The sequence below is a fragment of the Chlamydotis macqueenii genome, chromosome 21 (assembly GCF_036417535.1).
Source record: "Chlamydotis macqueenii isolate bChlMac1 chromosome 21, bChlMac1.mat, whole genome shotgun sequence".
NCBI classification, from domain to species: Eukaryota; Metazoa; Chordata; class Aves; order Otidiformes; family Otididae; genus Chlamydotis; species Chlamydotis macqueenii.
Window position 1 is genome coordinate 1,297,659 of NC_141576.1, and position 27,552 is coordinate 1,325,210.

Genomic DNA, 27,552 nt, shown 5'->3' on the forward strand with positions numbered 1-27,552 from the left:
GAAGGGGCAGATAACCAGCTCCTTACCCTCCCTCCCTCCCTCCCTCCATGCAGCGGCAGCCCCCGTGCTGTGCCGTTCGGAGACCGGCTGTGGGATGTCGCCTTTCGGATGTCACCTCGCAAAATGTGCAGTCGCTGGCAGGGGAGGAAGGGAGGGAACGTGCCTGTGTCCTTGCTTTCTGCTGAGGTTTTTTTCCAGCCTGAATCAACAGACAAATTACGCCTGGAAAAACCGACCAGAAACAGAGAACAAAACTGGAAAGCTCTCATGTGGCCACCTAATCCATCCCCTGGCTCCAAAGCAGGATCAAATTTACACCTCTGTGTAATCTGCCAGGTCTAACCTGTCGGCAGAACTCCGTGTGGAGCAGGGAGGGATTATCCAGACCTCCGACTTCCCAGGAGAGTTCTCTGCTTCGCCCCCTCCTCTGCATTTGCTTGAGAAGTATTCAGAGGAGGAAAGAAATGGAATTTTGAATAGATAAGGCTGGAGACAGGATTTTCTGCATGTTTACATGCTAGAACACGAAATTAATTTACTTGGCACTCTAGTGTCTCAGGAGTAAGTATCAATTTTTATAGCTTACATGAAAATAAATCTTTTTTCTCCTTACAGCACAATGAGTACACCGTATGTACATTTGCTCCTGTTTATATACACAAATATTTAAGTACGTGAGCACAGCGGGAACTGGCACATGGGTTCTTTTCTACGAAGGACCGGAGGAAGCGGGTACTTTTGGCAGTCCCTCAGGAGAGCAGGCGGTGGGCTGTGCAGCAGTCACTGGCAGGCAGCTACAGAAAACGGACCAGGTCCGCGCCGAGTCCTCACGGCGATGAGCTGTTGGGTTTGGGCACCACGGAGAACACAGAATGGTGGTGGGTTAGCAGCGACGAAGGCTGGTCTCGCCAAGAGAAAACCGTGCCCGCTTCGCGCCGTGTCTGCGGGACGCGGGGACCCTCGGTTCAAACACAAACCGCGCAAAGCACCAGCCGGTGCCTCCCCTGCCGCGGGCAGGCAGAAAATCCGCGCTGGCTTTGCTGCGCAGGCTCGGCTGCGCTCCTCTTCCCCTCCGCCGAAGCCACCGCGGTTTCCTCGCCGGGGCAGGCGCCTCCCGTGCGGCTGGGGCCGTGCTTTCTCACACGGCTTGCAGTTCCCCTCCAGACAACACAATCACACTTCTCCAGGCGCTCAAGGCTGACAATATTTTTCACAGGGGTTTTCATTTCGCCCCCGGTCGCTTGCCGCTGCCGTCTGGAGCCCCTCAGTTGATCTCCCCCTCCGTGAATTCTTCCTTTATGGACTGTTTGCGAGATTTGCAGTCCGGGAGGTCGAACCCAAAGTCTGCCCACTCGTCGGCCCCGCCGCGGTTGGGGATGGTGATGGTGTGGCGCACGCGGAAGTGCACGGCCTCCATCACGCGCTGCCGCTGCAGCTCGCCCGAGCTGCCGATGGAGATGGTGGAGGCGTTGCTGCTGGAGCGGATGAGCTGCTGGGCCCCGTAGTCGTGGCTCTGCTTGAGCTCCTGCAGACCTCTCCAGATGATCATCCTGTACTGCTCCGGGATCTTCAGTGCTCCGAGATCCTGGAAGAACAACACCGCTGAGGCACAGCCGGTAGAGACTGATGGCACCGGCGGGAGCGGCCCTGGACCCCCGAGCTCAGGGGGGCACGAGCGCCCGGCTGTGGCGGGGCTGGACCTCCCCTGGGTCTCGGCACCAAGGCCGCGGGTGCACCCCCCAAATTTCTCCCGTGTAACCAACGGCCAGTTGACCAGTTATTCAAACGCAGCTTTGCAGGTTAGAAGTGATTTTTGGGTTTTTGGAGGGGGGGTTCACATCAAACTGATGTGAAATGGGACGCAGGTCGCAGAGCAGCGTGTGAAGCGTCCTCGGGGCGTTCATGCGGGCCAGGAGCCGCCAGCCAGGCTGCCTTCTCCTCTGGTCCTGGACCAGGAGGCTGGAGCAGCGCTCGCCCCCGGGGCCGGTGTCGTGCGCTAACGCTCCGCCGCGGGCCGTGGCTGGCTCTGCCGACACTGCGGGCTGCGGTTGTAAAGCCAAACGAGGTCGATAACCTCAGGAGCGGGGGGCCTGCGCCAGAACAAACACCGCCGTAGCAGAGAGCTGCCGGAGATCCACGTTCAAGCCAAACACAGAGACTCACGGGAGTGTTAACCGGAGAAGACAGCGAGTAAGCAATTAGTAATTACAAATGCCGACTCGGACACACAGCTCGGCGATCTGGTACAGGTTTTGGCCACACCAACCGTTCCCTGTGACAGCTTAGGGGCGGGCACAGAGTTAGTTCAGAAACTGGCCCAAAACCAGGCTCAGGTCATGCAACTGGCCCCGGCTACCAACGACAAATCATCGCGGCGGCAGCGGCTGCACTGCCAGAGCCTGCCCGTGGGTAGACGCAGCTACTGCAGCCCGCCCGGGGCAAAGCGGGACGGGGCAGGGGCTCGCTCTCAGCCAAAACACCAGCGCTGGGATTTGCAGGGCTTGCTAGGGCTCAAAGGTTTAAGGGTTTTTTTTCTTTTTCTTTTTGTTTTTTTTTTTTTTTTCTTTTTTTTTTTCTTTTCTCCCCTTCTTCTCCTTACCCTGAGGAGCTGGGGAAGCCCCCGCCTTGGTGCCGCCCTCGATATCGTCACCGAGAGCCTGGGCTTTAACGGAGACCGGCAGCGGCAGAGCAGCGATGCTCCGTGCGGGCTCAGGGACTCCCGGCGTCCCCTCCGCCGTCCCCCCTGCCAGCTTCCGCCTGAGCGGGGCTGTTTCACTCCGGGGATCCCTCAACACAAACGCCCCGGCCTGGGCTCCCTTTCTTCAGCCTCCCCAAAAATCAGCAGGGAAGATGTGAGATCGGACCGGATTGAGGGGTTCCCGCTGGCTCGCTGGGCAGGGGGTTGTTTTGCTGAGCACCTCAGCCTTTTTTTTTCTGCGTTAGGTGGAAAATCTGCCTGGGGTCTGACCTGGGGATCTCTCAGCTCCTGTGTTCCTGACAGCCTGAAGAACCAGCTGAGACCACTGCAGCTGCTACCAATGACCGAGCTACTGCTAAATCCGAAGGAGCAGAACGGAATAACTAAATGGAAGGGATAAATCCTGGGGAGCGTACATCCCGTGTGCCAGGCCGGCGCGGTTTTCCCTCTCCTGTAAGCTGCTTTTGTCCTGGTTTTTCAGATGGACAGCTGATAGACACAAGTGGTAAGAACAGATCTCCCCAAAGCATTTACCTCTATGGATAGGTTCTGCAGGTGGTAAATATTCTGTAACCCTTGTGAGGTGAAATAGTCGATGCAGTTTGGACACCCCAATCCTGTTAAAAAACTGCAGAAAAAATTTGGAAAATAAAGCGGCATATTAACTTCTCACGAACAAAAGCTGCGCTCGCGACCACCGCTCCAGCAGCAAACCGTGTTTGGGGTCCCTGGGACGGCGAGGGGGCCGCCGCCTCCGGCCCCGCCACGTTCCCGCACCCCCGCGGCACGGGGGGCTCCCGCTGCTCCGGGGGCTTTTTGTCTGTGGGGCCGCTGCGGCCGCTAATGTCACAGCGAAGCGTGGGGTTACATTCACTCCTAAAACTACGGATTTTTTTTTTTTTTTTTTTTCTCCTGATCGTCGGAGGTTTCAGCTCAGTAACTTACTCGGAATAATTTGACGTCTGCGGTCTTTTAAAGGCTGAAATGTTAAAGAGTGCCCGCAGACCTGTCAGCGCGTTCCCCACGGCAATAACCACGCGGAGCCATTTCCAGAGGCTGCCGGTACGGCAGGGAGAGGGCAAGTCCACACATCTGTGTGCTGGTTTGACGTGCGGGAAAGGCTCTCGGCGGGACGCATTTGGCGTTTCACTGGGCGGGGACGAGTTACCCAGCCAGGGGTACGTGAGGGCGGGAGAGGTTCCTAACTGGCAGGAGCTGGGCTGTGGTTTCTGAGCTGAGGACGGTCTGTGCGACTTCGCGAGCAGCGATTTCTCAGTTGGGACCAGCGGCCAGTGGACCAGTTGCCAGACAGATCTGAAGGTTAGCGTGAGGGACAACAGCAAGAAACGGCAGCGGACGAGACAGACGGGGCGTCGGACGCCCTCCCTACCTGACGAGGCTGGGGTCGGGGTTGTAGGGCGGCGGGGGGGTGCAGTGCGAGCCGGAGACCATGGACTGGGAGGAGTGGCCCCCGTTCATTTCTCCGTTGGGTTGCATGGGGTGACTGTTCAGCATGCCGGGTCCTAGGCGGCGGCCGCGTCAACGCAACAAAGGGACCCGTTAGACATCGCCCCAACCGCCGCGGCCCCCCGCGCCCGCGAGGCGAGGACCTTACCCACGGGCCCCAGGCCGGGCGCGGGGCCGGAGCCGTGCTGCGTCGGCTGCCCCACCAGCTGGTTGACGGAAGGCAGCTTGTTGATTCCTCCGCCGTGAGCTTTGTTCACGGGCGAAAGGACGGGGCCGTAGGAGGAAGGCGTCTGCAGCTGACTCCTGCTCGGGGAAACCAAGCGGGCGGTCGGTCCGCTGCGGGCGGGACGGAGCTCCCCTCCGGCCCGTCGGACCTTGCCGCCCGCTGCGGCACGGAAAAGCCGCTTTGTCGGCCCTCGCTAGGCACGAGGTGCCCGGCAGACGTGCCGTGAGCCGGCCGACCAGCCCCGGGTACTCACTGCCGCTGCAGGAGCTGCTGCTGCTGCTGCCGGTACGAGTCAACCAGCTGCTGCGGGACCAGCTCCACCAGCTCCAGGCTCTCCTTTATCTTCATCAGGATCTCGAAGTTCTCCCGGCCTCGCACCTGCAGGAGGGAACGAGCCCAGGGCTCCGCTTTGTTCCCATCCCACCTGCCCACCTTCCTCCCGGCCCCTTTTTGCCACCCCGCCCCACGAGCTGCGGCGTCACCGCGGGGCTCCCCTGGCCACGCGCGGTCACAGACGCTTTTGCTCCTGCTCAGCCGTGCGGGACACCGCGCCGCCCCGTCCTGCCCAGCACCGCGTCCCCGAGGCGTTTTCTCGCAGAGGGGACGCTGCGGCTCGCCAGCACTTACAGGCACGTAGTACATCTCCTCCTCCCCGTGCCTCCGCTTCTTGACGCCGGCCCCCAGCGCCGGGATGCCCTGAGGGCTCTGCTTGAAGGCTGGAAAGGAGAGAGGAAGAGTGTCAGGATGCTGTGCTCCGGAGGGTGGGACGCCGCTGGGAGCACCTGGGCTCCCGGATGGATTTAAGCTCAAGCCGTGCAGGATGCTCGCTGTTGGCCTGGGTTCTGGCGTTGATGAGGTCCCTTAATTAGTAATAATAATGGAGAACAAATCTAGCTGGGCGTGAAAGCCCTGCGCGCAGAGCTTTGCGCTCGAGGGAAAAGGGAGCGGGTCCTATTCGTGAGACTTCAGACTCCGTGGAGAAAGGTCAAAGCGTTGGGATGCGAATGTGGATTTGAGCCCGAGCTTCCGGAGCGCGGTGACGTCGGGCGCGATGGGAAAGGAGCGGAGCGGGAGCACGGCGTGGCTTTGAGCAGCAAGGGGTGCAGGAGCCTGGGCCCGCGGCGGAGCAGAGCCCCGAGCCCCCTCCCTCTCCCGGCGCCGCACTCACTGCGTTTGTTGGCGTTGCCGTTTTTAGCTGCACTCTCGTTCAGCGCTTGCTGCTCTCGGTAATGGTCTTCATCCGCCTTGCGGTCTCTGCCGGGGCAGGCGCAGATCCGTCCCTCGAACGATCTCCTGCCCAGGACCTGGCCGCTGGGAGGAGACAGGAACCGGTGACCACCTCTGCTCGGGCAGCGCGTCGCAGCTCGGTCCGGCACGTCACGGCCCAGCGCAGAAACCAGGCCAGCTGAGCGTCGTCCCACCCCTCCGCACGGACGGATGGCGGGGGAAGCGTTCGAGCCCCCGCGGCGCTGGGCGCCAGGAGCCCCTCAGCAGCAGCCTCCTGGGGGAAGAGGGGCTCCTGGGGCGGAGGAAGGCTCCAGGTGCCGGGGGACAAGCCAACACTGGGCTGGGTCCCGGTTTTGTGCCAGCCCTTTTCCCAGCCGGTGCCTTTCCCCTGCCGCAGGCTGGGGCGGCGGGGGGCTGCCACGTCCCCTTCCCCTGTGGGTGCTCCTTCCCCCCCCCGGCCCTCCCGCAGCCACTCACTCTCTGGTCTCCAGGGTGATGATGATGAGGATGGGCCTCCTGTTCATTCCTCCCACGCAGCTGCTGTTGCACATGAAGTTGTACAGGATGGTGGTGAACTCGGTCCCCACCTGCCCGGGAGGGGAGAGCGGGCGCTGAGCGGGGCGCGACAGGGAGCCCCAGGGAAGGGCGGTGTGGGGATGGTCCCGGCTGGGAAGAGGGGACGGTACAAGGACTGGGGGGGGCCCTGGGGTCCCCCAGAGCAGGGCTGGAGGGGGTCTCCCTTTGCACCCCGCTCCCCAGGAACGGGATGCTTCCCAGGGCTGGGAGCTGCGGATGCTCGAGCGCAGCTGCCACCGGCGCAGGGAGCAAGCAGGGCTCAGCCCGAGCTGTGCCAGGGGAAGCGGGACGCCCCTGCCCTCCGTGTCCCACCAAGCAGCCCTGTCAGCGGCGGGTTCACCCCCAGCGCAGGCAGAAGCCCGGCCGGAGGCAGGGGCTGGCCGTGCCCCCCGCCCTGGGTACCTGCGGGGGCTCGTAGGGCACCATCACGCTCTGCCTTCCCGTCACGGGGTCGTCCACGTACTGGGAGAGGTTGTTACCTTCCACCCGGATGAGGTGGCTGGCTGGGGCCGACTGGCCTGCAAGGGAAACCTCTGCATTAGAGGCCGAGGCGCTTGTCCCGCGCGGGCGGGGACCGAGCGCGGAGAGCGGCACTCACCGTCGTTGAAGTCGCGGCCCAGCTCGTGGTTTGGGCAGCGTTTCACCACCTCGGTGACGTGCTCCGCCTTCTTGTAGACGGGCATGGCCCGGATGATGGTGCCCGGGGGCGGCGGGGTGGACACCTTGATCTGGATGGGACACGTTTTTGCGATCTGACAGTAGAGTTTCTTCAGCAGCGGGGAGTACTGGAAAAGAGGGGACGCCCATCGGGTGAACGTCACTGGGCCGGGTGGGACAGCGGACGCTCCCGTCGTTGCGCTGGGCTCGGGCCGATGCTCGGCTTCGACAGGCACTCCTGGTCCCTCGGCTCCCCTCGCCCACCCACCCGCTGCCTTCTCCGCACTCCGAGGGAAACGCGAACACGGCAACGTAGCGGCGAATTAAAATAATGACTCTGTCCGGAACCGACCATACGGCAGCCGCGCTGGAGGGACCGTCCCGGCGCAAAGCCGCTCCGTGCGTCGGCAGAGGGAACGGCCCCAGCGGCGCCCGCGCTCTGCGGCAGCTCCGTGACGGATCACAGTGCCGCAAACCGCTGCTGCACATTCCCAGTGCCTTGCTGGGGACAGCGACCGAGGAAATCCAGCCTGTCCTTGCGGTAACTGTTTGTTCTCTAGGCTCAATATTTGGTTTTCCCCTGGAAATATTTAAATACGACCAGATTTGCCCACACCACATCGGATCCGCTTTCCACGTAAACCAGATTCCAGGGTTTCCCAGCGGGAGCACCCACCATGCTGTGACCTAGAGGAAATCCTGCTGAAAACCAGCGTAAACCCTCGCCCATCATCACCCAGCCTGTTTCGGAAACGTTATCTTGAGTCCAGCATCGCCGGCAGCTCCCGGCTGAGCCGAGGGCTGGGGGCACCAAGGGCACGGATGCACCGCAGCCTACAGAAGCGGTGCCGGTGAGGAGCGAGAGGGAAATTCCTCTCGCGAGGGCCGCGGACCCGCTCAGCACCAGGGCAGCTCTTGGTGGCCACCGAAGTCGGGAAGGGACCGGCAGCCCGCAGAAGCAGCGTGCCTGCCCGCGGCCCCCTGCCCGCCACAGCCCCCCGGTCCCGGGCCCACCCGAGCACCGGCGATCGCCCGCAGCAGGGCCGGCAGCGCGCCGGGCAGGGGGAGGCTGCGCCCCGCTTCGAGGAGAGGGGTGGGAAGGCAGTGCCCGTCCTTCCCCTTCCAGTAAACGCGCGTCCTGGCTCCCAGGTGCGGGGATGCGCCATTCCCTTCCACCTCACCAGTGCCACGCTGGTTTCCATCCCACAAAGAATGTGTTTGCTGTACCGGAGCCCACCCCTGCCGCGCGGGGAAGCCAGTCCCTGCATGGCGGGGCATGTTCCCGCTCCAGGTATTTTATCTCATCCCCACAACACAGCTCCCGATGCCAAAAAAATACCACCGCGCGGCGTGTTTGCGAGGGTGTTAAAGCTTGTCCCGGGCCATCCCCACGCAGGTGTGCGGAGGGTAGCGAGGCTCCCCCCCGGCCCTGCCGCCGGCCACCCGCTCTGCTCTCCCGACGGCCGATGGCCGCGGCGTTTCGGAGCCAGGGCTGCCCGAAAGCGGGGGGCTCGGCGGCACCGGGCTGGCAGGGCGGCAGGGGTGGCTCGGCCCTCGTCTTCCCCATGCCGCTGCTGCGAGCCGAGCCGGCTGGGTTTGCAGGAGGGGTCTGCACTCCCCGATCCCACCGCCCCTTCTGTAGGAGCCGAGCCACCCGTGGGCTGAGCCTCCCGGCCCGAGGGGGCTGCCCCCCAGCCTGCCGGGGCTCCTGCCACCCCGGGAAATGAGCTAACCCCTTTGCAGGTGGTGCTCGTAGGGAGGTTCCGGGAGGAGATAAAGGGGAGAGGCCGCTGCCAGGGCGAAGCGCAGCGGCTCTGGCACCGTGGGGATGCGCTGGAGCGACGGCCGGCAGCAGGTACCGGCTCCCAGGGAGGCTGGCGGGGGGCGCGTCCCAGGGGTCGGAGCCCGCTCCGTGCCAGAGCGAGCGGGAAGATGCTGCGGTCGTTAGAGGGTGCGATGGGGAGGCGGGGTGTGAAGCTGAATCCGGCAGCAGGAGTCAGTCCTCGGTGTCGGAGGCACGTGGACCTGCCCAGAGAGAGAGGATGCTTCGAAACACCACCTCTCGCTGGAATCCCCAAATCTTGCACTGGTACCCGATGGCTGTGACCGTGACTCCGCAGCCAGGTTTGCCTCCCGGGCGCGATCCCGTGCCTCCAGCCGGGATGGGGCCCCAGCCGGGAGCACGGGCGGCGCTGGGAACGCCGTTGCCCCCTCTGCGCGGCTGGAAGAGGGGCTCTTGCGCGGCCACGGCCCGCGTCACCCGCTCGCCCGCAGCGCGGCGGGGGTCCAACGCGCTCGTTCTGAGGAGCCAGCGTGGCAAAAGAAGGGTTTTTTGGAGGGGGCTCTTCCTTGCCAGGTGTTAAAATCCTGACAACTCCTGTCAAAGGAGCCTTTCATGTAGGCATTCCCGGGCAGCCCTCAACACGCCTGGGAAACAGAACTGCTCGGGAAGAGCAGAGGTGCGTTATGGCAAGCTCTTTGGTAACAAATTCTCTCGTTCTACCGTGTTATGACACGGATAAATCTCTGTTAAATAGCAGAGCGATTGCCCCGCAGGGAGAAAGGCTCCGCTCCACGCAGGCATGCCTCCGCTGATAACCTTATCGTGTCCTGACAGCTCCGGGACTGCCTTCAAAGGTCCCTCCGCAACAACAAACCGTTCCCGTAAGGAACTCCGTGCTGGTAGCTCCGGGCACGCGGAGCCAGGGCTGCGTCCCGCGCGGCCGCGCTCCCGCCTCCCCGCAGCCGCCTCTCCGGCCGCTGGCGGGGCGAAGCATGCCGGCTCCCGCAGACCCAGCCCGTTCAGGGCCGGCGGGCGAACGAGCGCCGCGTTTTTGGGGTCCCAGGAGGCTCTACATCCCCGGCGGCGTTTCCAGCCCCGAGAGCCCTGGGCAGCGTGTGCTCTCCGTAGGGGACAGCGCAATGCACGTCCTGCTCAGACGCCAAGCAGAGCAGGCGCCTCTGCTCCTACGTGGTTTTCTGCATTTGCTAATAATGTGCCCCGCGCACATCTCCGCGCGGGCCTGTGCCACACAGTGTGATTCGCTGGTCCTTGGCAGCTGAGATGCGCGCACCTGGCTTGCGGAGAGCGGAGAGGCACCGCGCGTTCCTCGAGCGCAAGACAGGACGGCTGCAAAGCGGAACGGGGGGGACCGAAATGCCGGTGTTCAATCACGCCGGCTAGTGCAGCCTCACTGCTCTGTACCCCGCTTTTGCCACGGCCACGTTTCTGCCGCCTCCGGCTCTTCACCCGCATCCTTCCTGCTCCGCAGCGTTGGGACAAGGCAACCTCGGAACCGGCCACACACGGCAGCTGGGTCACATCACTCACGCTGCCGCCAGCTCGCGGCCACTCCCGGTGCAGGGACAACATCTCGGGACGCCTGAACGCTATCCCGGCGCACCAGCGTGTCCAGCCCTCGGCCCCAAGATTGCTTTGACGCCTACAGAACAGCTTGGGTGCCTCTAGGTTCAGGTCCGGCTCTACCCCGTGGAGCATCGGTCTGCCCCCCAGCTACGTTATCACGAAGGCCACCTGGTCACAGGAAGTGTCGGAGAGCGCCTGTTACCGCACGTTTGCAGGGTTCACGTGGCAGTGTGGCCTGCAGGTGCTGCTTGGGTATAAACAGCAGTGATAGCGCTGGGCAATCTACCCAAAGCTTACATCAACTGGCAGAACTGCCCTGGGTTTTCTCTGTGGCCACGCAGCGCTCGGCGTCAGCCCTCGTCCGCTGGGGTGAAAGCATGACGCCGCCTGCACGGCCGTCCCTTCCCTGCTGCTGCGATCTGTCCTGCAGCGCACTAGGGATAACTGGAAAAGCCAAATTACTTAAACACGAGCAGTAACATCAGCGTCAACCTCTGTTTCCAGGGACTCAGCACCCTGAAGTGTCTTTAGGTGGGGCTCGTTTCACCTCTGCGTTTGAAACACGGCTACTTCTTGGGCGAGACGGAGACCACGCTGCGCGGGTGCCAGGCGTAACGGGAAGCAAGCCCACCGGTGCGACGGAGCCCCGTGGCGCAGTTGGCCCCGGTGGGGCTTTGCCGAGGTTGTCTCGGTACCACTGGTGCTGGATCCAAGGAAACATCATGAGATCCAGGTGAGCCAGTGTCCCACAACGATTCGCGGTGACCAACACGGCTGCAGCGGCGAAGCTGCGCTGAAATCCAGCCTCAGCATCCGCCGCTGCCCGCCCTGAGCAAACACCCGGGACCCGCTCCGGGAGAGCCCACCGCGCTGCTCAGACCCGCAGCACAGAGCATGGAGACGACGCGGCTTTCCCCACGGACGCCGACGGCCTCGCACGAAAAACAACCCGGATCTTCTGCGCGGAAAGACCTGCCGGCGACGTCCGCCGCCCGCCCGCGCTCCCCGGGCAGCAGGACCGCTAGGAGGATGTGTCCCAACAGATTCGGAGCTGATAAAATCTTATTTATCGTCAACTGTTGACACCGAAGCGTCTAGACTTGCCTGCTTCAGGAGGGCCGCAGCCAAGTCCTCCTTTCTCTCTTGAAGGAAATGATTTGCTCCACAATTACTTTTTCCACAAATCCTCCCCCCTCCTCCCTACCGGCCTCCTCCTCCTCTACATTCCACTCTCCTCATTAGCTCTGCTCAAGACGTGTCCGGGACTGCAGTCAATGGATCCCGGTAAAGCCACTAGCCTGGCAAGAGGGAGAGAAGAAAAGTGCTGCCTCCGGCTGCTAATTTCCTCGCGCTCGCCGGCAAGCAGCTGCAGAGCTGCATCCTGGGACAGGTTCGGGCAGATCGCAGCGCAGAGGTGATAATAATGTGTCTGTCATCTTACTCCGACATGTAGCATCTTGCAAACCGCAAATACCGTTAACCGGCTCGGACGAATCTGTTACGACAGATCCTGGAAGACGTGCCGACTGCAGAGCTAATTTTTTTCTTTCTAATTTTTTTTAATAACCATTTTTTAATCACCGGCCTATATAATTCTCACCGAGCTGGAAATTCCTGCCATTTACTATGAGCCGGGCTTGGATACGTCCAGCGCATCGCTGATGCCCAGGAGGGGAGCGCTGGCCGGTGCTCGGGGTGCAGGGTGGGCTGGGCAGCAGAGCCGCGACCGTGAGGGACACCCCAACCCCTGCCCCGGCTCTGTGCTCCCCGCACCGCGCTGGTGACGGCCAGGGCACCGCCAGCCGTGCCCGGGACAGGGAGGGGTCTCAGGGTGCCCGGCACAGCCCCGCTGCTCGCCCCGGCCCTCGGCGGCCGAGGGACCCCCATCACCCGCAGGTCCCCCAGCCCCGCTCCCACGGGCGCTGGACCGGCGCCGACGTCTCAGGGCCGGGGCTGCCCCGCAGCAGACATGGCGCAGAGAGGCTGTGTCTGCTCCAGCCTGCGTTCTTCTGTCTTTATTATCATGCCATTAGTGCTAATTAAGCACCCCCAAAGGAGTCCTCTCCCTGCCTTCACCGGTGTGCACATCCTTAAAATAACCGCCAGCCGGGATCACAGCCCTCCTGAGCCACGGCCCGACCCGCCGGCGCTGGCACCTTGGGGTGGTTTTAATCTCTTCCAGAGAGCCTGACTTCTCCCGTGCGCCCGGATACGCGGGTCCTCTGCCCAGCCGGCACCGGAGCTCCCTCTCATCCAGAACGGAAGCTGGAAATCCAGCCATGCAGTCATTTCACGCTGCGTTATCCAGACTGGATACGGGGAGCAAGCTGCAGAGAGGAGAAGCAGCTGAGCATCGGGCTTGGGAATCACTGCTGGAAACTAAATGCAAAAACCAGAGCAACGAGACCAGGCTATCGGGGGAGACCCCCACCCCTCGCAGCACCCCGGCGGCTGTGCCCGGTGGGTGGGAGCCGCCTCGCATGCTTCCCCACAGCCGCTGCCCGGAGTGGGGCACACTCAGCATCTGCATCCCCGCTCCTCCGGGCATCCTCCCAGCAACGCTCTCGTGGCGGGGACGCAGCCCCGCACAGTAAAACCCTCTGCCCCCAGCTGAAGCCACAGCCCATGGCCGCTGCCGGGCCGGAGCACGGAGATCCGCTTCTCTCTGCAGCCTCTTCGTTGTCTCAGCTCCTCCAGCCGGCCCTGCGGTCCCCATTGCCCCTGCACGTTTTGGACCCAAGCGCAGAGGAGGGGACCAGAGGAGGTGACCAGAGCAGCCGCGATTCCCCGGCCCATCCTCTCCCACCTCCTCTCCCAGCTCTCCCGCAGCCGCTCCAGCTTCCCGCGGGAGCGGCAATGCCAGGACGTCGTTCCTTGACCCGCGCATACCATGCGCGTTCGAGATAGTGGAGCTGATAGCGGGATCGTGTTGGAACATCGCACGCCGAATTCCTTTGCCTTTTCTCTTAATTCCATTGTGTCTGGCGCTCCCGGAGCCCCATCCACGCCCTCGCGAGTTGGTGGAAAGCCTCCAGTGGGCTGGCTGCCTGCGACGGGCTTCGGAGCGGCTGCTGCTGAGGTTGCTTTCCCGCTTCTGGCACGCCAAAATATCCGCGCTCCTCTGCCCGGCTACGCGGGTGAAAACAGAGATGTTTGTGACTCGGTGTCCTGAGCCACGCGTGTCCCTCGCTCATCTGCAGGCCGCTGCGGTTGGACGGGTACCTCCCAAAAACAGGGTGAGGTGCCAGGGAGAGTTTGAAGAGGGGGCTCATTTTCCACAGATGCTCCTGGAGGTTTTTCCCTCCTCTTTACAACCGCCCCTCCACCCCAGCGAGCTTCAGACAGCGACTGGAGAGGGAGAACCTGCCTCCTGCCACAGCAGTTATTGCCACCCTCCTCGCTCTGCTAGCGCCAGGCAAACCACTCCGGCTCCCCCAGTGCCCACACTCCAGCTCCAACATCCATGGGGCAACTGGGACCAGTTCGGCATGGCAGCGTCCCACTGGCCGAGCGCTGGGGCGCAGAGGGGTTTGCTGTGGGTGACTGTGGGATGTGTCCATCCTAGCAGGAGCATCTGCCCTCGGCTCCCACCCTCTCTGGCCTTTCCATCCCAGGCTCTTTGCTCCCTGGAGCCGTAGGCACCACCCCGGACGCGGCCCGGACCCCCTCGCCTGCGTAGCTCGGAGGTTTGTCCATCCGCCCCCCGGCACGGGGGCTGCGTGCGAGCCTGGGCAGCTGCCCCGCGTCGAGGGCTCGAGCCCCCGCGTCCCTTCGCAGCCGGGCTGCGGGAAGCCAAAGACCCCATTAACGCTTCGGCTGGCTCTGGCGCACACGGCAGCGCTTTAGAGAGGAGGGAGCACCGCTCTGCCGCAAACCCCACTTGAGACAAATCCTAATTATCTATCAGTTACCAGCTGGCCGGCGTGGCGAGGGGCTGCCTGTGAGAAAACAGCCGAGATGGGCTGACGGCTCCGGCGTGTACGGGCAGCGCCGGGGAAGCGGGAGCCCTCAGAGCTCCCCACAAACAGGCGGGATGCCGGCATGCCCCGTCTTGCAGCGCCGCGGCTCCCCGTCCTCCTCCCAGCCCCGTCGACGCGGCCTGCCAGAGGGGGGCTACGAACCTACGGGGAAAACCTTATTTTCAGCATCTGGCCGTTGCTCTCTGCTGATAAGAAGGCCGTTAAAAATTAAAAGGGAGGCGGCAGCAGCTTGGGGGGCTTCCTGCAGCACGGACCCGTGCGGCCGCTTCGGTTCAGAGTTTGTGGTGAGGTGCGGTGCTCGGAGCCCAGCCCGCGAGTCAGGATGTCCAACGTCACCCGGTGTCCCTCTGCAAGGACAGACCCGGCTCTGGTAACGTGAGCCCCCAACCCACGTCCCACGTCTTCATCCCTTCTCCGTTCGCCCATTTCCTAAATTTAGAAATTCAGCGTTTTAAGGCTAGAGAGGAGAGATGAGGATGCTCTGGTTGGATTCCCTACGCTGCTGGCCTAAGAGCCCTGCCACCCGTTCCGCGTGGAGCCCACCGTGCCTGCTGAAGCACAGCTTATCTTTCCCGAAATAGGCAGCCTCTTCATTTGAATACTGCCGGAGTTGGAGAATCCACCGCATTCCTTGGTAAATTGTTCCTACGGTTAATTATCCTCACTGTTAAAACACTTCCACCTGGTTTCTAGTCTGAATTTGCCTGGCTCCAGCTTCCAAGCATGGAATCTCATTTTTCCATGCGATTAAAGGGCTGCCTGCTATCAGAAGCCATCTCCTGCGCAGACCGTGATCGAGCCACCCTTGCTCTTCTCACGGGGACCTCTCGTGCAGAACGTTTCTCGTGCCTACAAGGCATCCAGCTCCAAATCTGCCGTCTCCTTTGGATCTCCCTCCCAGCCCTTCTCTGCTTTGCCAACAGAGGGGCTGAAGCGCGGACAGAACTGTACTCGGTGACGCCCTGCTCCCCCTGCCCCGGGCTCCTCGGGAGCCTCCTCTCCTGAGCGTGGGAGAATGGGTAGCGCCAGCTCTCCCGGAGGCACAGCCAGAGGGATTCAGTCAAAACCCTTCCAAACCAGGCGTCTGTTGGGCTACGCGCTTCCACCAACCAAAGCTTACGATTGTACCGAAAAACGATGCCAAATCGTTTGACAGGACAACTCGCACTGAACTATTTGGTTTGGCATCGCCCGTGCGCCAGCTGTCAGTCCCTCCTTGGCCGCGTTCTCCAAGATCCCACCCCGGATCGCGGGACGCCTGCGGAGCTGCCGGCCCAGCAGAGCCTTCCTCCGGGGCGGGGGGCTCCGTGCTGCTCCGAAACACTGCCCAGCAAACTCAGCAGCGGTCCTGGCGTAAACTATTTGGTGCAGCTAGTCTTAAAGTATCGAAAAGCCGTGAGGTTTCCCCAGCCACGGATGAAACAGGGAGCGTCTTTTAGTGCTGCTTCTTTCAAAGCACTGGGTCATCCCACACGTCCTTCAGCGCACCGAGACGGTTCCTTCAGCTTTTTCTGGCTGGACCATCACCGAGCTGTGGGGTGTCGCTGTGCCCAGCCCCACGTTCAGCTCTCCTTCCCAAGGGCCGGCGTTTCCAAACAGCTCTCCTAGTCTTGTGCGCTGCTACACTCACGCTCACAGCCTGCGTGGAGAGTCACGCTCTGTGCAGGCACCACTGTTTGTATATTGACTCACTGGCAGTATATAACGCAGGGGTTTTTTTGCCGAATTCCTTCCCCTGTTTAACCAGAACAGGCGTTCGGGCGCGGCAGCGGCGACGCAGAGCTGGAGGTGAGCGGGAGGACGGCAGCAGCCCTGTCTTCCAGCACACGGAATGCGGCCGTGCGGCTGTGACGGCGTCAGCCGAGGGGACACGGCACGAACCCGGCTGTCACCGCAGCGGCACTGCTCTTCCCGTGGAAACGTCGGCGAGCCGGCTGGCCTGCACCCACCTCGGCGGTCCTGCGCTGGTGACCATCGTGAACGAAACGTCCCCCGCGCTCTCCAGGGTGCAAGACGCTGCCGACCCGCTTCTGATCCTGTCCTGGCTCGCAGGGCTCCCGGCAGGACACAGCACGGGGCGATGCTGCGACAGGCTGGGATCCGGCCGGAGCTGCGGGCAGCTCTCAGGCAGCATCCCAGCTGGGATGGCTCCGGAGAGGGAAGGGGGCTGTCACCGGCTCCCTCACCGCATGGGGCTGCCACGGGGGGGCTCTTCCAGCTCTGTCTGCCCTTCTGGGGATAACTGGCCAGAAACACCTCAGCGGCATTTCCGATTTACTCCCTGCAGCCGCAGCGTGCATCAGCTGCGACGAGGGAAGGGTATTTCCTCACCGCTAATTAACGTGAGCACGGAGCGTATCTTCAGCAGGTCCTTCGACGTGCGTCAACACGCCCTGCCCGCCGCGCTGTCCGAGCGTCCTGCGGCACCCAGCCCGGCCCTGCCCGCGGCCGCTCCATCCCAAGGCCATCCCTGGGCACTGCCAGCTGGGGACAGCGAGCGTCCAACGCTTCCCGGCCCTCCACGCCGGGACAAGGCACCCTGCATCCGGGTGAGTTTGCTTTCCGTTCGGATGCTTTAGTGGCACGGGGATGGCTCCTGTCCCAGCGCAGGTCCTGCCCAGCTCTGCTTGTAACTGGCGTGAGTTATCCCAGGTAGGGACGGATCGGGCTGGAGTCACGTCCGACCCTGAGGACCTTCAGTTTATCCAAAACCTAATGAAATGCATCCTTCGTGCCCCTTGGTGTTCGCAGGAGACACAGACCTGGCTGCCGTAGCCCATCCCCTCCTGCACCCTCGCCCCGCGACGCCCGGAGCGCCCCGTCACGCCACGCCAGCAGCGCCCGGCCACAGCCCGGGGTCTGCCTGCGTGAAAGGACGTGCCTGCCTGCTGCGGGACGGACTGTCTTGGCAATTAAACACATCAGCTTCCAAAAACAAAAGCCATTATCACACCTGGGGCTGATGTAGCGCTGCCCTGCCCGTTTGATGCTCACGTCAAACCACAGCCACGGAGGAAACCCCGCTGCTCCCGCGTCCTGTCAGTGCTCTCGTCCCAGCCTTTCTGCTCCGCCAACATTTCCCAGGGGAGAAAACCCGCCCGCCTCATGCGTGCCGGTGAGCGGCTCTCCCAGGCGCTCGGGGAGGCGTCTGCCGCAGAAATGCCTCCGACACCGGCCACAGGTGCCTTTTTCCTTAAAAACAGGGACAGTGCTACCCTCAGCCAGGAGCCAGGGTGTGAATTTAGGACCTTTTGCCACAAAAAGCAAAGCAGCCATCGCTCCTGGGTCCCTGATCCGCAGAGGGCTCCTCTGCCAGGCTGCCGGCACAGGGCCGGACCGGCTGTGGACCGAACCTGCATCTCCGCTCCCGAGGACCGGGCTGCGGCGCCCGCACCACAGGCGGCACGATGCCATGCAGCGATGCCTCTGCGACTGAAAAACCTGCTCCGCTATTTTGCCGGGACTTCTAGAGATTAGGTTACTCCTCGGGTACGAGAAGGAACAGCGTTGGAAATGACAAGCAGGAGTTTACAGAGAATGGCCCCAGTAGACGTGAGCAGATGTCCAGCTCGCCTCTGACAGCGGTCGCTGGCAGACGCGTAGGGCAGCACCACGAGAGCAAGGCAGGTGCTTCCCCAGGACACGGCTCTGGCTTTGCCGTTTTCGGGGACATTTCCCGCGGTTTAGGGAATTGCTACCAGAGAAGTTGCATTCGAACCGCTGTGCTTCACAGCCCTTTCGGAGAAAAATCCCTGAAAAGCAAGCGCTGACATTTCCTGCGTGCTTTGCTTTCCAGGGCCACTTGCGTGGGTGAAGTCGCCGTCGGGTGGCGGCTGCGTCCTGCGGCTGCCCCGCGCCAGCGTGCCCTCTGCAAAGCATCACCGCGACGCTCCAGGTGCTCGCGGCCAGCCGAGAAAACACCATCGGCAGCGGCGAGCGCCTCTGTAGCGAAGGCAAGAAGGCATGCAACTTACTGTCCAGGTGGCCGACTTGGCGGTGCTGGATTGCTGGAAGGTCACCTCGAAGTGGTGGGGACCGGGGTAGTCGGTGTTGGAGGGGATGACGGGAGCGGGGGACATGGCGTCGAAGGTAGAGCTGGGCTGCGAGTAGGGCGAATGCGTTGGGACATTGGAGGCGTGCTCGGAGCTGTAGGGGCTGGTGGAGGCTGCTCTGCTGCCGATGCTCTGATCCATGCTGTTGTTCAGCAAATTGAACTGGGACTGGAGGAAGGGAAAAGGGGAGGAGGGAAAAAAAAAAAAAAAAGAAAACACCAGCCAGTTTAGAGACATGGAAACCTCAGCCATCCAGGTGTCCTGTTACAGCCTCCTTAAAGGGCCAGCGTGCGGGGAAGCCAGCCAAAAGCGCTCATTTGGGTGGCCCGGGTTGATGAAGAGGTCGCCACTTGTGTAAGGGACAGACCCGACACGCCAGAACCATCCCCTTCCACCCGCCCCGTCCTCGCGGGAGGCAGCCAGGTGCCGGGAGCCCTGCATCTCCAGTGCACCTGGCTGCGCAAAGCCGCTCTTCTGCTCCCCGCGGGCAGGGGCTTCCCGGGGCTCGCTGGGGTGCGGGAGATGCCCCGGGAGCCACAGCCCCATGATGGGGCTCCGCTCAGCGGTGGCCTTTCCAGCGGCCGAAGTGCCGAGGTTTGGGGAAGCCGCCCCGGCACGCGGGGGGGGCGCGAGGCCACCGCCGACCCTCTCAGGACGGCAGCACTCCCGCTGCGACGGCATCGCTCCCCGGACATCCCCCGCCCGCACGCGCTTGTCGCGAAGGTACACGTGCCCGGCGCGTCGGGAAGTGCTCCTCTGGGAAGAGCCAGCTCTGAATGGCGGTTTGCGCTATTCGTCTCCTAGCCGGGATGTTTGCTTTCCGTGGCTTTCGCTGATGCAGCTCTAATTTGGGGGAAACCTCAAACCTCCAAAGCGCGGAGCTGCGGTGCAGCGCGCTGCAGTAAGGCCACAGAGCAAACGTCCCCATCTGTGCACCTACTGGCTCTTATTCCAGACGTGCTGGACCAAATCCTGACTTTTTCCAATTTTATTTTTCTTATTCCTTTTACTGTCAGATACTTCCAGTAAGAGCCGGCAGCTCTTTTATCTGCAGGCATAGCCTAAGCGATGCTACGTTCCCAGAACCCACATGGCTAAAGCAGCCTTAACCTGGGAATCAGACCAAAAAAAATCATTTTTCTATAGTGGAGAAATAAATAAATGCTAAAAAAAAATAAAATCCCAAACGCAACTGTTTCTTAAAGCAAGTGGGATGTTTTTGTTCCCCAGAAATCTGCAACTCCCAAATTGCTCGAGGGCGTTGCAAGGCAGCAGCACCCTGGCAGCCCCAGAGGCGGGCGGCTGCCTGCGTCCCACCGGTGCCCGCGTGGAGCGGCCGTTGCTTTGCCGCTTGTGACCCCGAGTCCCCCCTTCACCCCGCTCCATCCCCCAGCTCCCTCCCGCCGCGGGGACCCTCCCTCCGGCCCCCGGCAGCTCCGGGAAAGCAGGGGCCACTGGAAGGCGTCGTCGCCGTCCCGCAGCCCGGCGGGCTCGGGCTCTGCCTGCCCCTCCGAAGGGCTGCGAGGCTCACGGCGCAGGAATCAGAGACGTGTTTTAACTTGGGATCCCAACCTCACCCAAACGTCTCCGCTGCAGAATGGTTTAGAGGCAATCACCCTTCTCCAGGAAAGTTCTCCTGTTGCCTGCATCTCTCGCAAGGCCGTTGGAGCCTGTGACTAACTGGAGGAATGCTGAACAAGACCTGGCTCGCTTTCACGCATACAGCCATTTTCTCCCCTAAAACACGTGCGCAAACCCCTCTGTTCCCTCTCACCGCCCCACAAACAGCCCTGCCGACGACGAGCCGCCCCATCCAAGCTCTCCACAGTCCCAGGCTTCACCTGGAGAAGAAGTCACAAGAAACTTCAGCAAAACAGGCGTGGAAATGGCCCGCGGAAAGCCCTCGCCGCCCAGCCGGGCACCCACAGGGACTGGGACTGCGGGGCCGGGGCGGCCGCGGCGGCGGGCGGCTGGGAGGTGTGCGGCACGAGTCACCCGTGAAAAGCAAACCCGGGACGGAGGAGAGCAGCAAGGGGAAAGGCACGGAGCTCATCAGGGCTGATCCGCAGCCCGAACAACCCACGAGCATCACGGCTGAGCCGTTTTCTTCTCCCGGGACAGCGGAACAGGCCGCACGAGCCCCCGCGCCCGGCCACGCGCCTTTTTTGGGAATGAATGGGGAGTAAGCGCTCCGCGCTTGACGAGCAAACCGGGTGACATCCAGTGCTCCCCTCGCGCACCCGGGAAAAGCAGGCTCCGTCCACGCCGCCCAGCAGAGCACGGCACACGTGCTCCCGCCGTCGCTCGTCTGCTGGCACGGGAAATAACCGGGAAGCCTTTCGCCTCCCGGCGATGCCCAGCAGCCACGGGCTCGGGAGCTGCAGGGCGGGCGAGGGGTGCGGCGACCCTTGGAAAAAGACTCCGCAAAAGTCATCCCCGCGTGATTTTGTGAGTTTGCCGTGCTTAGAGCTGGACCGCGCGCACCCGAAGCCTGCGGCTGTAAGGCTTAATGGGTGGGTAAATTGGGACCGACCCGCTGCGGAGAGCATCCCGACCTCCGCACGGGAGAGAGCCTTCCCTCGGGAAACCGGCGACCTCTTCGCACACGACGGAGACGGGAGACCCAGAGACCCCGAGCTGGGATGCCCGGCCAGCACAAAGCAAGCGGCAGCGCCCCGGGTAGCGGGGCTTCGGGAACGCGCCGGCAGGGACACCCGCGGTCAGGCGCGGGGGAAAATGACCGACTGGTTTTTAAAATTGACTAAATTTTGGAAATGTTCTGTTAAAAGACAAACGAAAAGCCAGAGTGTTTGTGTGCGTGTGTCAACAAACCCAGCACAGTGCTTGTGTGCCCGTGTCTGTAAACACACACACGACACACGTGTGTTCGCCCACACACACAAATATTCACGGGACTGCAGCCACGACCTCCTGAGTGACAGCACTGCGGCACGTACACGCTTCGTACCGACCCACGCGAGGCAAAAAAGAGGAACAAAGTAATTTCTGGTGGAGAAGCACAGCCCTGCACCTTTCTATCTCCAGCTGGTCCACGCCTGCATCCTCCTTTTCCCAGTGCCGGAGAGCAGACACAGGACTGAGGAAGCAACCTCAGGACAAGGCTGGAAACGCATCGCCTGCAAGCGCGGGTACCGCTTCATCTGCTCTTCCCTCCCAGAGCCTTTCAGCCCGGGAAGGAAAGCCTGCCCGGGGCCGCAGGCGCGTGCCGCGGGGAGGTTCCCGGTGGAAAACCCTCGGCATGTCCCAGGCAGCAGGCAGAGCCGGAGCACGCGCCCAGCTCCCGCCTCGGCGGCGCGGGATGGTTTCGGATTAAAGCGGCAAGGCAAAGCCCACTGATAACGAGGAGCACCTACCGTGGGGTAATGCTGCATCGGGTCGCTGATGTACAGCATTTTAGGCGTCTCGGGATTCACGGAGCGCTGGGAAGCGTCCTGCCACCGGAGTCATGGGGTCGGGGCGGCGGCGGGGACGGCCGGGGTGGGAAGGCAGGTGGAAGGAGGGAGAGCGGGAGCAGGGCCGGGGCGGGCAGCGCCAGGGATGCTGCGCTGGCCACCCGAGTGCCGCCGTGTGCCGGCTTTTTTGCTTTTTTCATCTCCCTTAGTTCTGTCAACTCGCTGCATCCAACAACAAAACGGGGCCCACCCCTTCTGTCCCTCATGACTGTTCATTAAAGCACAGGGCAGGCCCCAGCTTGCCCAGTGATGGACTGGGCGATACCAACCATCCCCGCTGCAGGGAGAGCGGGGGTCCGGCTCCATCACCAAACCCGGCCAGGCTCTGCTCCAGAGAGCTGCCTGCGGACGCGCTGGGCTGGAAACGCGTCTGGCCGGCACCCTTAGCGAGGCAGCTGCCCTTGCGTCGCCCAGACGGTGCAGTGACTCTGAGACAGCTCCGTGTCCGAGAGATACGGAGTTATCCCTGTCTAGGTGGATAGACAGGGAGAGATAGGGATAGCTGGGTATCTAGATGGATGGGTATGGATAGATAGGGATAAGTAGGGATAGATATGGATAGATGGATATCTAGATGGATAGATAGGGATAGATGGATATCTAGATGGATACCTAGCTGGATGGATAGGGATAGGTAGGGATAGATGGATATCTAGCTGGATGGATAGGGATAGGTAGGGATAGATGAATATCTAGATGAATAGATATAGATAGATACGGATAGATGGATATCTAGACAGATAGCTATGGACAGCTAGGGATAGATGGCTAGACAGCTCTCTAGATGGACACATATCAGGATGGACAGACGGATGGATTGATATCTGGAGTGACCAGGCAGATTTCCTTCCAACTGGAGGCCAACGGGGGAGCAGTGTTTCCTACAGCCAGCCCCCGCCATGGCAGGCTGCACGCTGAGGCAGACGAGCAGTTCAGAGCGGCCTGGTCTATTTTGAAAGGTGGGACTAGCGTGCGTCGCCCGCCTCCCCACACTGCCGTGCACATGGAGACCCACACACAAGCAGCTCAGTGGCAGCGTCGTGCGTAAAGCCTAAAGCACTGCATTGTCTCGGAGCAAAAAGGGGGGACTGAGGGGTTGTTCACATCTTTAATTACAGTGAAATTTCCCGAAACAGGTTTTTAGGAGCAATGCGGCGCCCATGCAATGCCAAGAAGGAGCGTCGCACCTGACTGGAGGGCAGGTCGCAGGGCGTTTGGGTGGCCTGCTCGCAGCCACCGAGCATCAGCACCGGCGCTGGGCGCCGCAGCACCCGCTGCTTCCCGCGCATCCGTGCCGCTCTGCCGAGCACCGTGAGCAGCAGGCATCACAGCGCGGGTCGAGCGGCCCCCTCCGCCGCGACTCCCGTGTGTCACCTTTCCTTCAGGCCGGCAGCATCACGCTATCTGTGCGTTTATCGTAACGCATGTCAGGCCGCCATGCGTTCCGGTGACGCCAGCCGGCGAGAGCTGGCCGCGGCTCACTGGGAGCTCGGCAGCGCAGCGCCCGGTTGCGCGATGGGGCCAATGTAAATATTTACTACTGGCTCATTATCCCCAGCGCGGGCCAGGAGCCGGCTCTGCCCTGCCCGTGCGCGGCACGGCCAGGGCTCAGCGGGCCCCGGCAGCACCCCAGGCTGCTCCGGTGCCCACTGGGCTCGGCTTCGGTGACAGCGGGAAGGAGAAGGAAGGCGAGGGCACGCTCAGTGAGGGGCAGCTCCCCAATTAGCGCCGCCGCCCCGCCCCAGCCCTCTGCCAAGCTCCTGCCCGCTGCAGACAAAGGCCGGGGAAGGGAGGGAAAGCAAGCGAAAAGCGAGGGAAAAAGGGGCTGGGGGAGGGGATGCAAGCCGGCGAGGAGGGAAACGGCGGCTTTCTGGAGGGAGAAAACCACCAACGGCCGGCGCTGCTTCAGGGATGCTCCCGGGAGGGCACTCCGTCTGTACCGGAGCGGGTTGTGCTCCCCTCCTGCCGAGGAGCTGGCTGCAGCGCCGGCACAGCGCAGAGCCCCTGCCGCAGGCAGCGATGCTGTCTGTAAGTCACCACTATTTTACGGCACGCTGTACCGTCCGGGCGCAGACCCGCAGTGCGGTCACCCATTACGGGTTGTCAGACCCTGCCCCCACGGCAGCGGCGCCGCACCCGCAGCAGTCGTGTTCGGTTTATGAACCTGCATCCCAAATCCTGCCCCCCAGCCCTTAACCCGCTGCGGGGAGAACAGGCTTGTGTTTGACGCCGCTCCCGTTCCTGCAGCCCCAGCGCGCTCACCATGACCGAGTCACTCATGCTTCTCATCTGGAAGACGTCCATGGTGACCTCCGTGCGGTTGGAGACCTCATTGCTGCCGGTGTGGTTGGACGGAGGGAGGTCGAAGTAGGTGCTGTCCGGTTCCCTGCGCACAAAGTGACGGCACCGTTAGCCTCCCAGCTCTCCAGCGCAGCCTGCACCGCCACCACCCAGCAACTCGTGATTCCCTTCAACCTCGTCCCTTTCTCAACTTCTCCCTCCATCCTCTGCTTTTATTTTCACAGGCGAACTGCTGCCCGGTGGGTAAAGCAAGCAGAGACGGGACGTCCTCCATCCACCCGGCTGCTCCAGCGTACCCGTCACCTCGGGACGTCTTTAGGTGAGAGGATAGCGAGGAAGGAGGAGGATGAAATGAAGCACAGTCTTCCTTGCTTGACTAGAGTGTGAGGCTCCAAGACTTGCAAAAGCCTTGATGTGACTGGAGGATGTTTAATTTGGGGTAACAGCTATTTTAATTGGGCAGCCACCAAGCCTCACGGTCTCGTGAGTGGAGAGCGATGAGTAAGAGCGCATCCTCCCAGGCTTGGTCCCTGTGTCCCCCACCACACCCCAGGGGAGGGTCCCAGCCGAAAGGAGACCTTTGCTCTGGCCCTGACACCTCCTCCATGCGGCCCTGGAGCACCTACGCACGAGACCGAGGGTGTCAGGTACCCACGCCGGCTCCAAGGGCCGCGGGTCAGGAGCATCGGCCGCGTGTGTGGGCGTTCACCAGGGCAAAGGGGTTTGGCAAGAGAAATGGTCTGAGAGGAGAGATGGGAGTCTGGGAGCAAAATTCTGAAAGTGGAAGGGGAATATTTGAAAACTGGAGCGTTCCGGCCACAGTAACGATGTGCTAACGTAGATTATAGAGCAAAGGGCCGCTTCCACCTCGGGGCAAATGATCAACCCCCACTTACAGCGTGCTCCAGAGGTGCTCAAACGTCGTGCCTTCGTCAGCTGGAGATGACTGGGACATCTTCCCGGAGGGGGAGTCCGGCAGAGGATAAACCACCCTAGGACAAAGGGGAACAGCAGGGTTAGCGTTGCCGGAGTGTTGTCCCAGGTCAGCGAAGCGGCCGGCGAAGGGCAGGAGCTTCCCACCTGGCTCCCAGCAGCACAGTGGGGACCGGCACCCCGAAGGGCCCAGCCTGGGCGGATGGCACCCCGCAGCCCCGCGGGCGAGGAGCAGCCCCGGCTCAGCCTGCCCCGGAGCCTGCCGCACCGCGGCTGGAAACACGGGCACTGCGGACCAGGACTATGGAGAACGGAATAAAACTGCCGGGCTTTCCCAGAGGGGCGGCATTTCTGGCGATGACGTCGTGGGCCAGTGTTCTTACGGATACGTGGGTGTTTTGGGAAGGGCCAAAGTGGCAGGGTGTTGGGATGTCAGCCCACTTCTCCCATTTTGGATGTCTACAGCGTGCTTCAGCACGGGGAACAGCTTCCAGCCCTGGGGAGGCTTCCCACAACGGTCCTCAGCCATCGCTTTGGGCCAGCGTCATTCAGCACAGCGCCGAGGCTCTCCGGTTAGACACAGCAACACCAAACTCTCGAGTATCGGCTCTCTGAATCAAACTGAAACCCCAAGCTGGGTGGCCAAAAAAAAAAAAAAAATCTCACAGCACGAATGAAAGCCAAGGGCACCCTTGCTGCAGCCCTGGTCCGGCCTGCGTGGTGCAGTCTCCGCTCTGCTCTGGGGTGGGGAAATCCCTCTCCACGGATCTGGGGAACACGGGAGAGACACTCCTGTCTCTGGATCGTGGCAATGCCACAGATTCAGGCCACGGGCTGTACCCCGTAGGCTGGTATATGAAATACCCTCGGCTGCCACCGGCTCCGAGCAGGCATGCCGGAAAGCGGGACCGCGGAGCTCGGAGCGCTGGCAGGAGCTCAGGCATCCCCAGCTGCCACTTCCACAGCTCCAGAAGAAATCTGTTTTGACACAGCCCTTCAGCCCTGATCCTGGTTTATCCATATCAGGCATGGGGAAGTTTTTATCCCAGGAACATCGTTTGCCAGCAGGTAAATATACTTTTCTCAGGAAGCTCTGGTTGCAGATGCCCACAAATCCAGAAAGGCACACAGACAGCTACGACACCCCGACACACAGCGCAGGTTTACGGCGGAGCCATGATGCAGATATCCTAAATCTTACCTCTTCAGACATTAAAATGACCTTCCCACTCCTAAGCAGCTTGCAAGCACATTGAGTGGAATATTGTGCCCCCCAGGGCAGGAATGCCGCCTCTGCCTTGCAGGCGCGGAAGTGTTGGTGGGAGAAAGCGCGCCATTCAGCCAGGACCGCGCGCGGGAAGCTGCGGGAAAGCCCGTTGTCCAGCCAAAGCCTTCCAAACCCTAACGCGTAGACGTAACCGGAGTCATCCTCCATCCACTCCGCTCCTCCCGCCCCTGGACAACGCTTCTTGGGCTCTTCCAAGCCGAAGGAAGCTCCCTTTGTGCCCGGCACCTCTCCCACCCCGGCAGCGGGAGCGGCAGATTTGGCGGAGCCATCTTGAGCCCCACGCTGCCTTCCTCTGCTGGCGGCCCCGCCATGCCATCATCCTCCTCCTCCCTTGCCCGCTCCCCCGAAGCAGCGGGGCCGCTTCCCTGCCCCGGCTGACACAGACATGCCCCGGGCACCTCCTGGCTCCCCATTTTACCCACGCCAGCCTTAGCATCTCGTTTCGACTCGTACCGACGTCTAATAGTGAAAGCCTGAGAACTTCCTGCTTTGGGGCTGGAGCCGCCGAGCGCGAGGGCAGCCGCTTTCTAACTGAGTGATGCTCGGGGTCGCCCGGGCCCCCTGAGTCAGCTGGGGACCGGGCGGCTGCGGGGGCCGGGAGTTAAACCGAAAGCAGGGCGGTGTCCCCCGCGGGCGGCGTTCTGCTGAGTTCTGCGACTCATCCGTGACACACAGCATCCGCTGACGCTCTTCCAGGAGGGTTTGCCACAGTGGAGGAGGGCTCGTTCCCCGCGGGTCCCATCATGGGATAGCTAGCAGTGAGAGCCTGCTGTCCTCCCATCCCTCCTCATCCCACGTGTGACACGCAGCGAAGCGGAAGGACCTACGCGGCAGCTTTGGGAAAAGGAAAAGCCGAGAGCCGAGGCAGGTGACTGCTGGTGGCCTTACCCTGCTTCCATGCTGCTTTCCCTGGCCGAGGGCTGCGGCAGCTTCAGGAAGGAGCCGGGCCTTTCCCTTCGGCGGAGAAAGCACCTCCGCGCCGCCCCGGCTGTGTGGTCATGATGGGTGACACCAGCTCTAACCACGTGGCTGCTCTCGTTTTCAAAAGGAAAAAAATCTGAATATTTTAAGGGCGTTTTGGAAGTTCCCTTTCTCTTTCAAAGCCCAACCGGCGCCTGCCAAGCCATGCTGGTATCTTCTCACGTCTGAGCCCTAAACGCCGTGGTACCAAGGGACGCTCGGGCTGCCGGCATTGTTAGCGCACGTCCCTGCTGTGGCGATCACTGCACATCTTGGGAAAGCATCTCTGCAGCAAGAATGACAGCCTGGTGCCTAAGGTGATAAAGGATCACCAAAGACTTTGCAAA

The 27,552-nt window shown here is 62.1% G+C and overlaps 1 protein-coding gene across 4 annotated transcripts; it reads right to left on the reverse strand.

Moving 5' to 3' along the window:
* Nucleotides 1–627: 627 nt before the first annotated feature.
* On the reverse strand, nucleotides 628–27,218 carry TP73 (tumor protein p73). Of its 4 annotated transcripts, XM_086764477.1 has the most exons (14): nucleotides 27,134–27,218; nucleotides 24,921–25,016; nucleotides 23,986–24,109; nucleotides 18,173–18,418; nucleotides 6,793–6,979; nucleotides 6,597–6,712; nucleotides 6,096–6,205; nucleotides 5,560–5,702; nucleotides 5,019–5,107; nucleotides 4,645–4,769; nucleotides 4,314–4,468; nucleotides 4,089–4,221; nucleotides 3,233–3,326; nucleotides 628–1,585 (listed from the first exon to the last, which is right to left on the reverse strand). In XM_086764477.1, exons 1-14 carry the CDS (start codon nucleotides 27,142–27,144, stop codon nucleotides 1,265–1,267), a joined length of 1,950 nt encoding a protein of 649 aa, XP_086620603.1. In that variant the 5' UTR covers nucleotides 27,145–27,218; the 3' UTR covers nucleotides 628–1,264. The 4 variants fall into 4 exon arrangements, with proteins under 4 accessions (XP_086620603.1, XP_086620604.1, XP_086620605.1 ...); XM_086764478.1 differs by lacking the exons at nucleotides 23,986–24,109; nucleotides 24,921–25,016; nucleotides 27,134–27,218 and adding an exon at nucleotides 21,625–21,663; XM_086764479.1 differs by lacking the exons at nucleotides 3,233–3,326; nucleotides 23,986–24,109; nucleotides 24,921–25,016; nucleotides 27,134–27,218 and adding an exon at nucleotides 21,625–21,663 and having other exon boundaries at nucleotides 4,089–4,202; nucleotides 4,314–4,339; nucleotides 4,646–4,769.
* Between the last annotated feature and the right edge of the window lie 334 nt (nucleotides 27,219–27,552).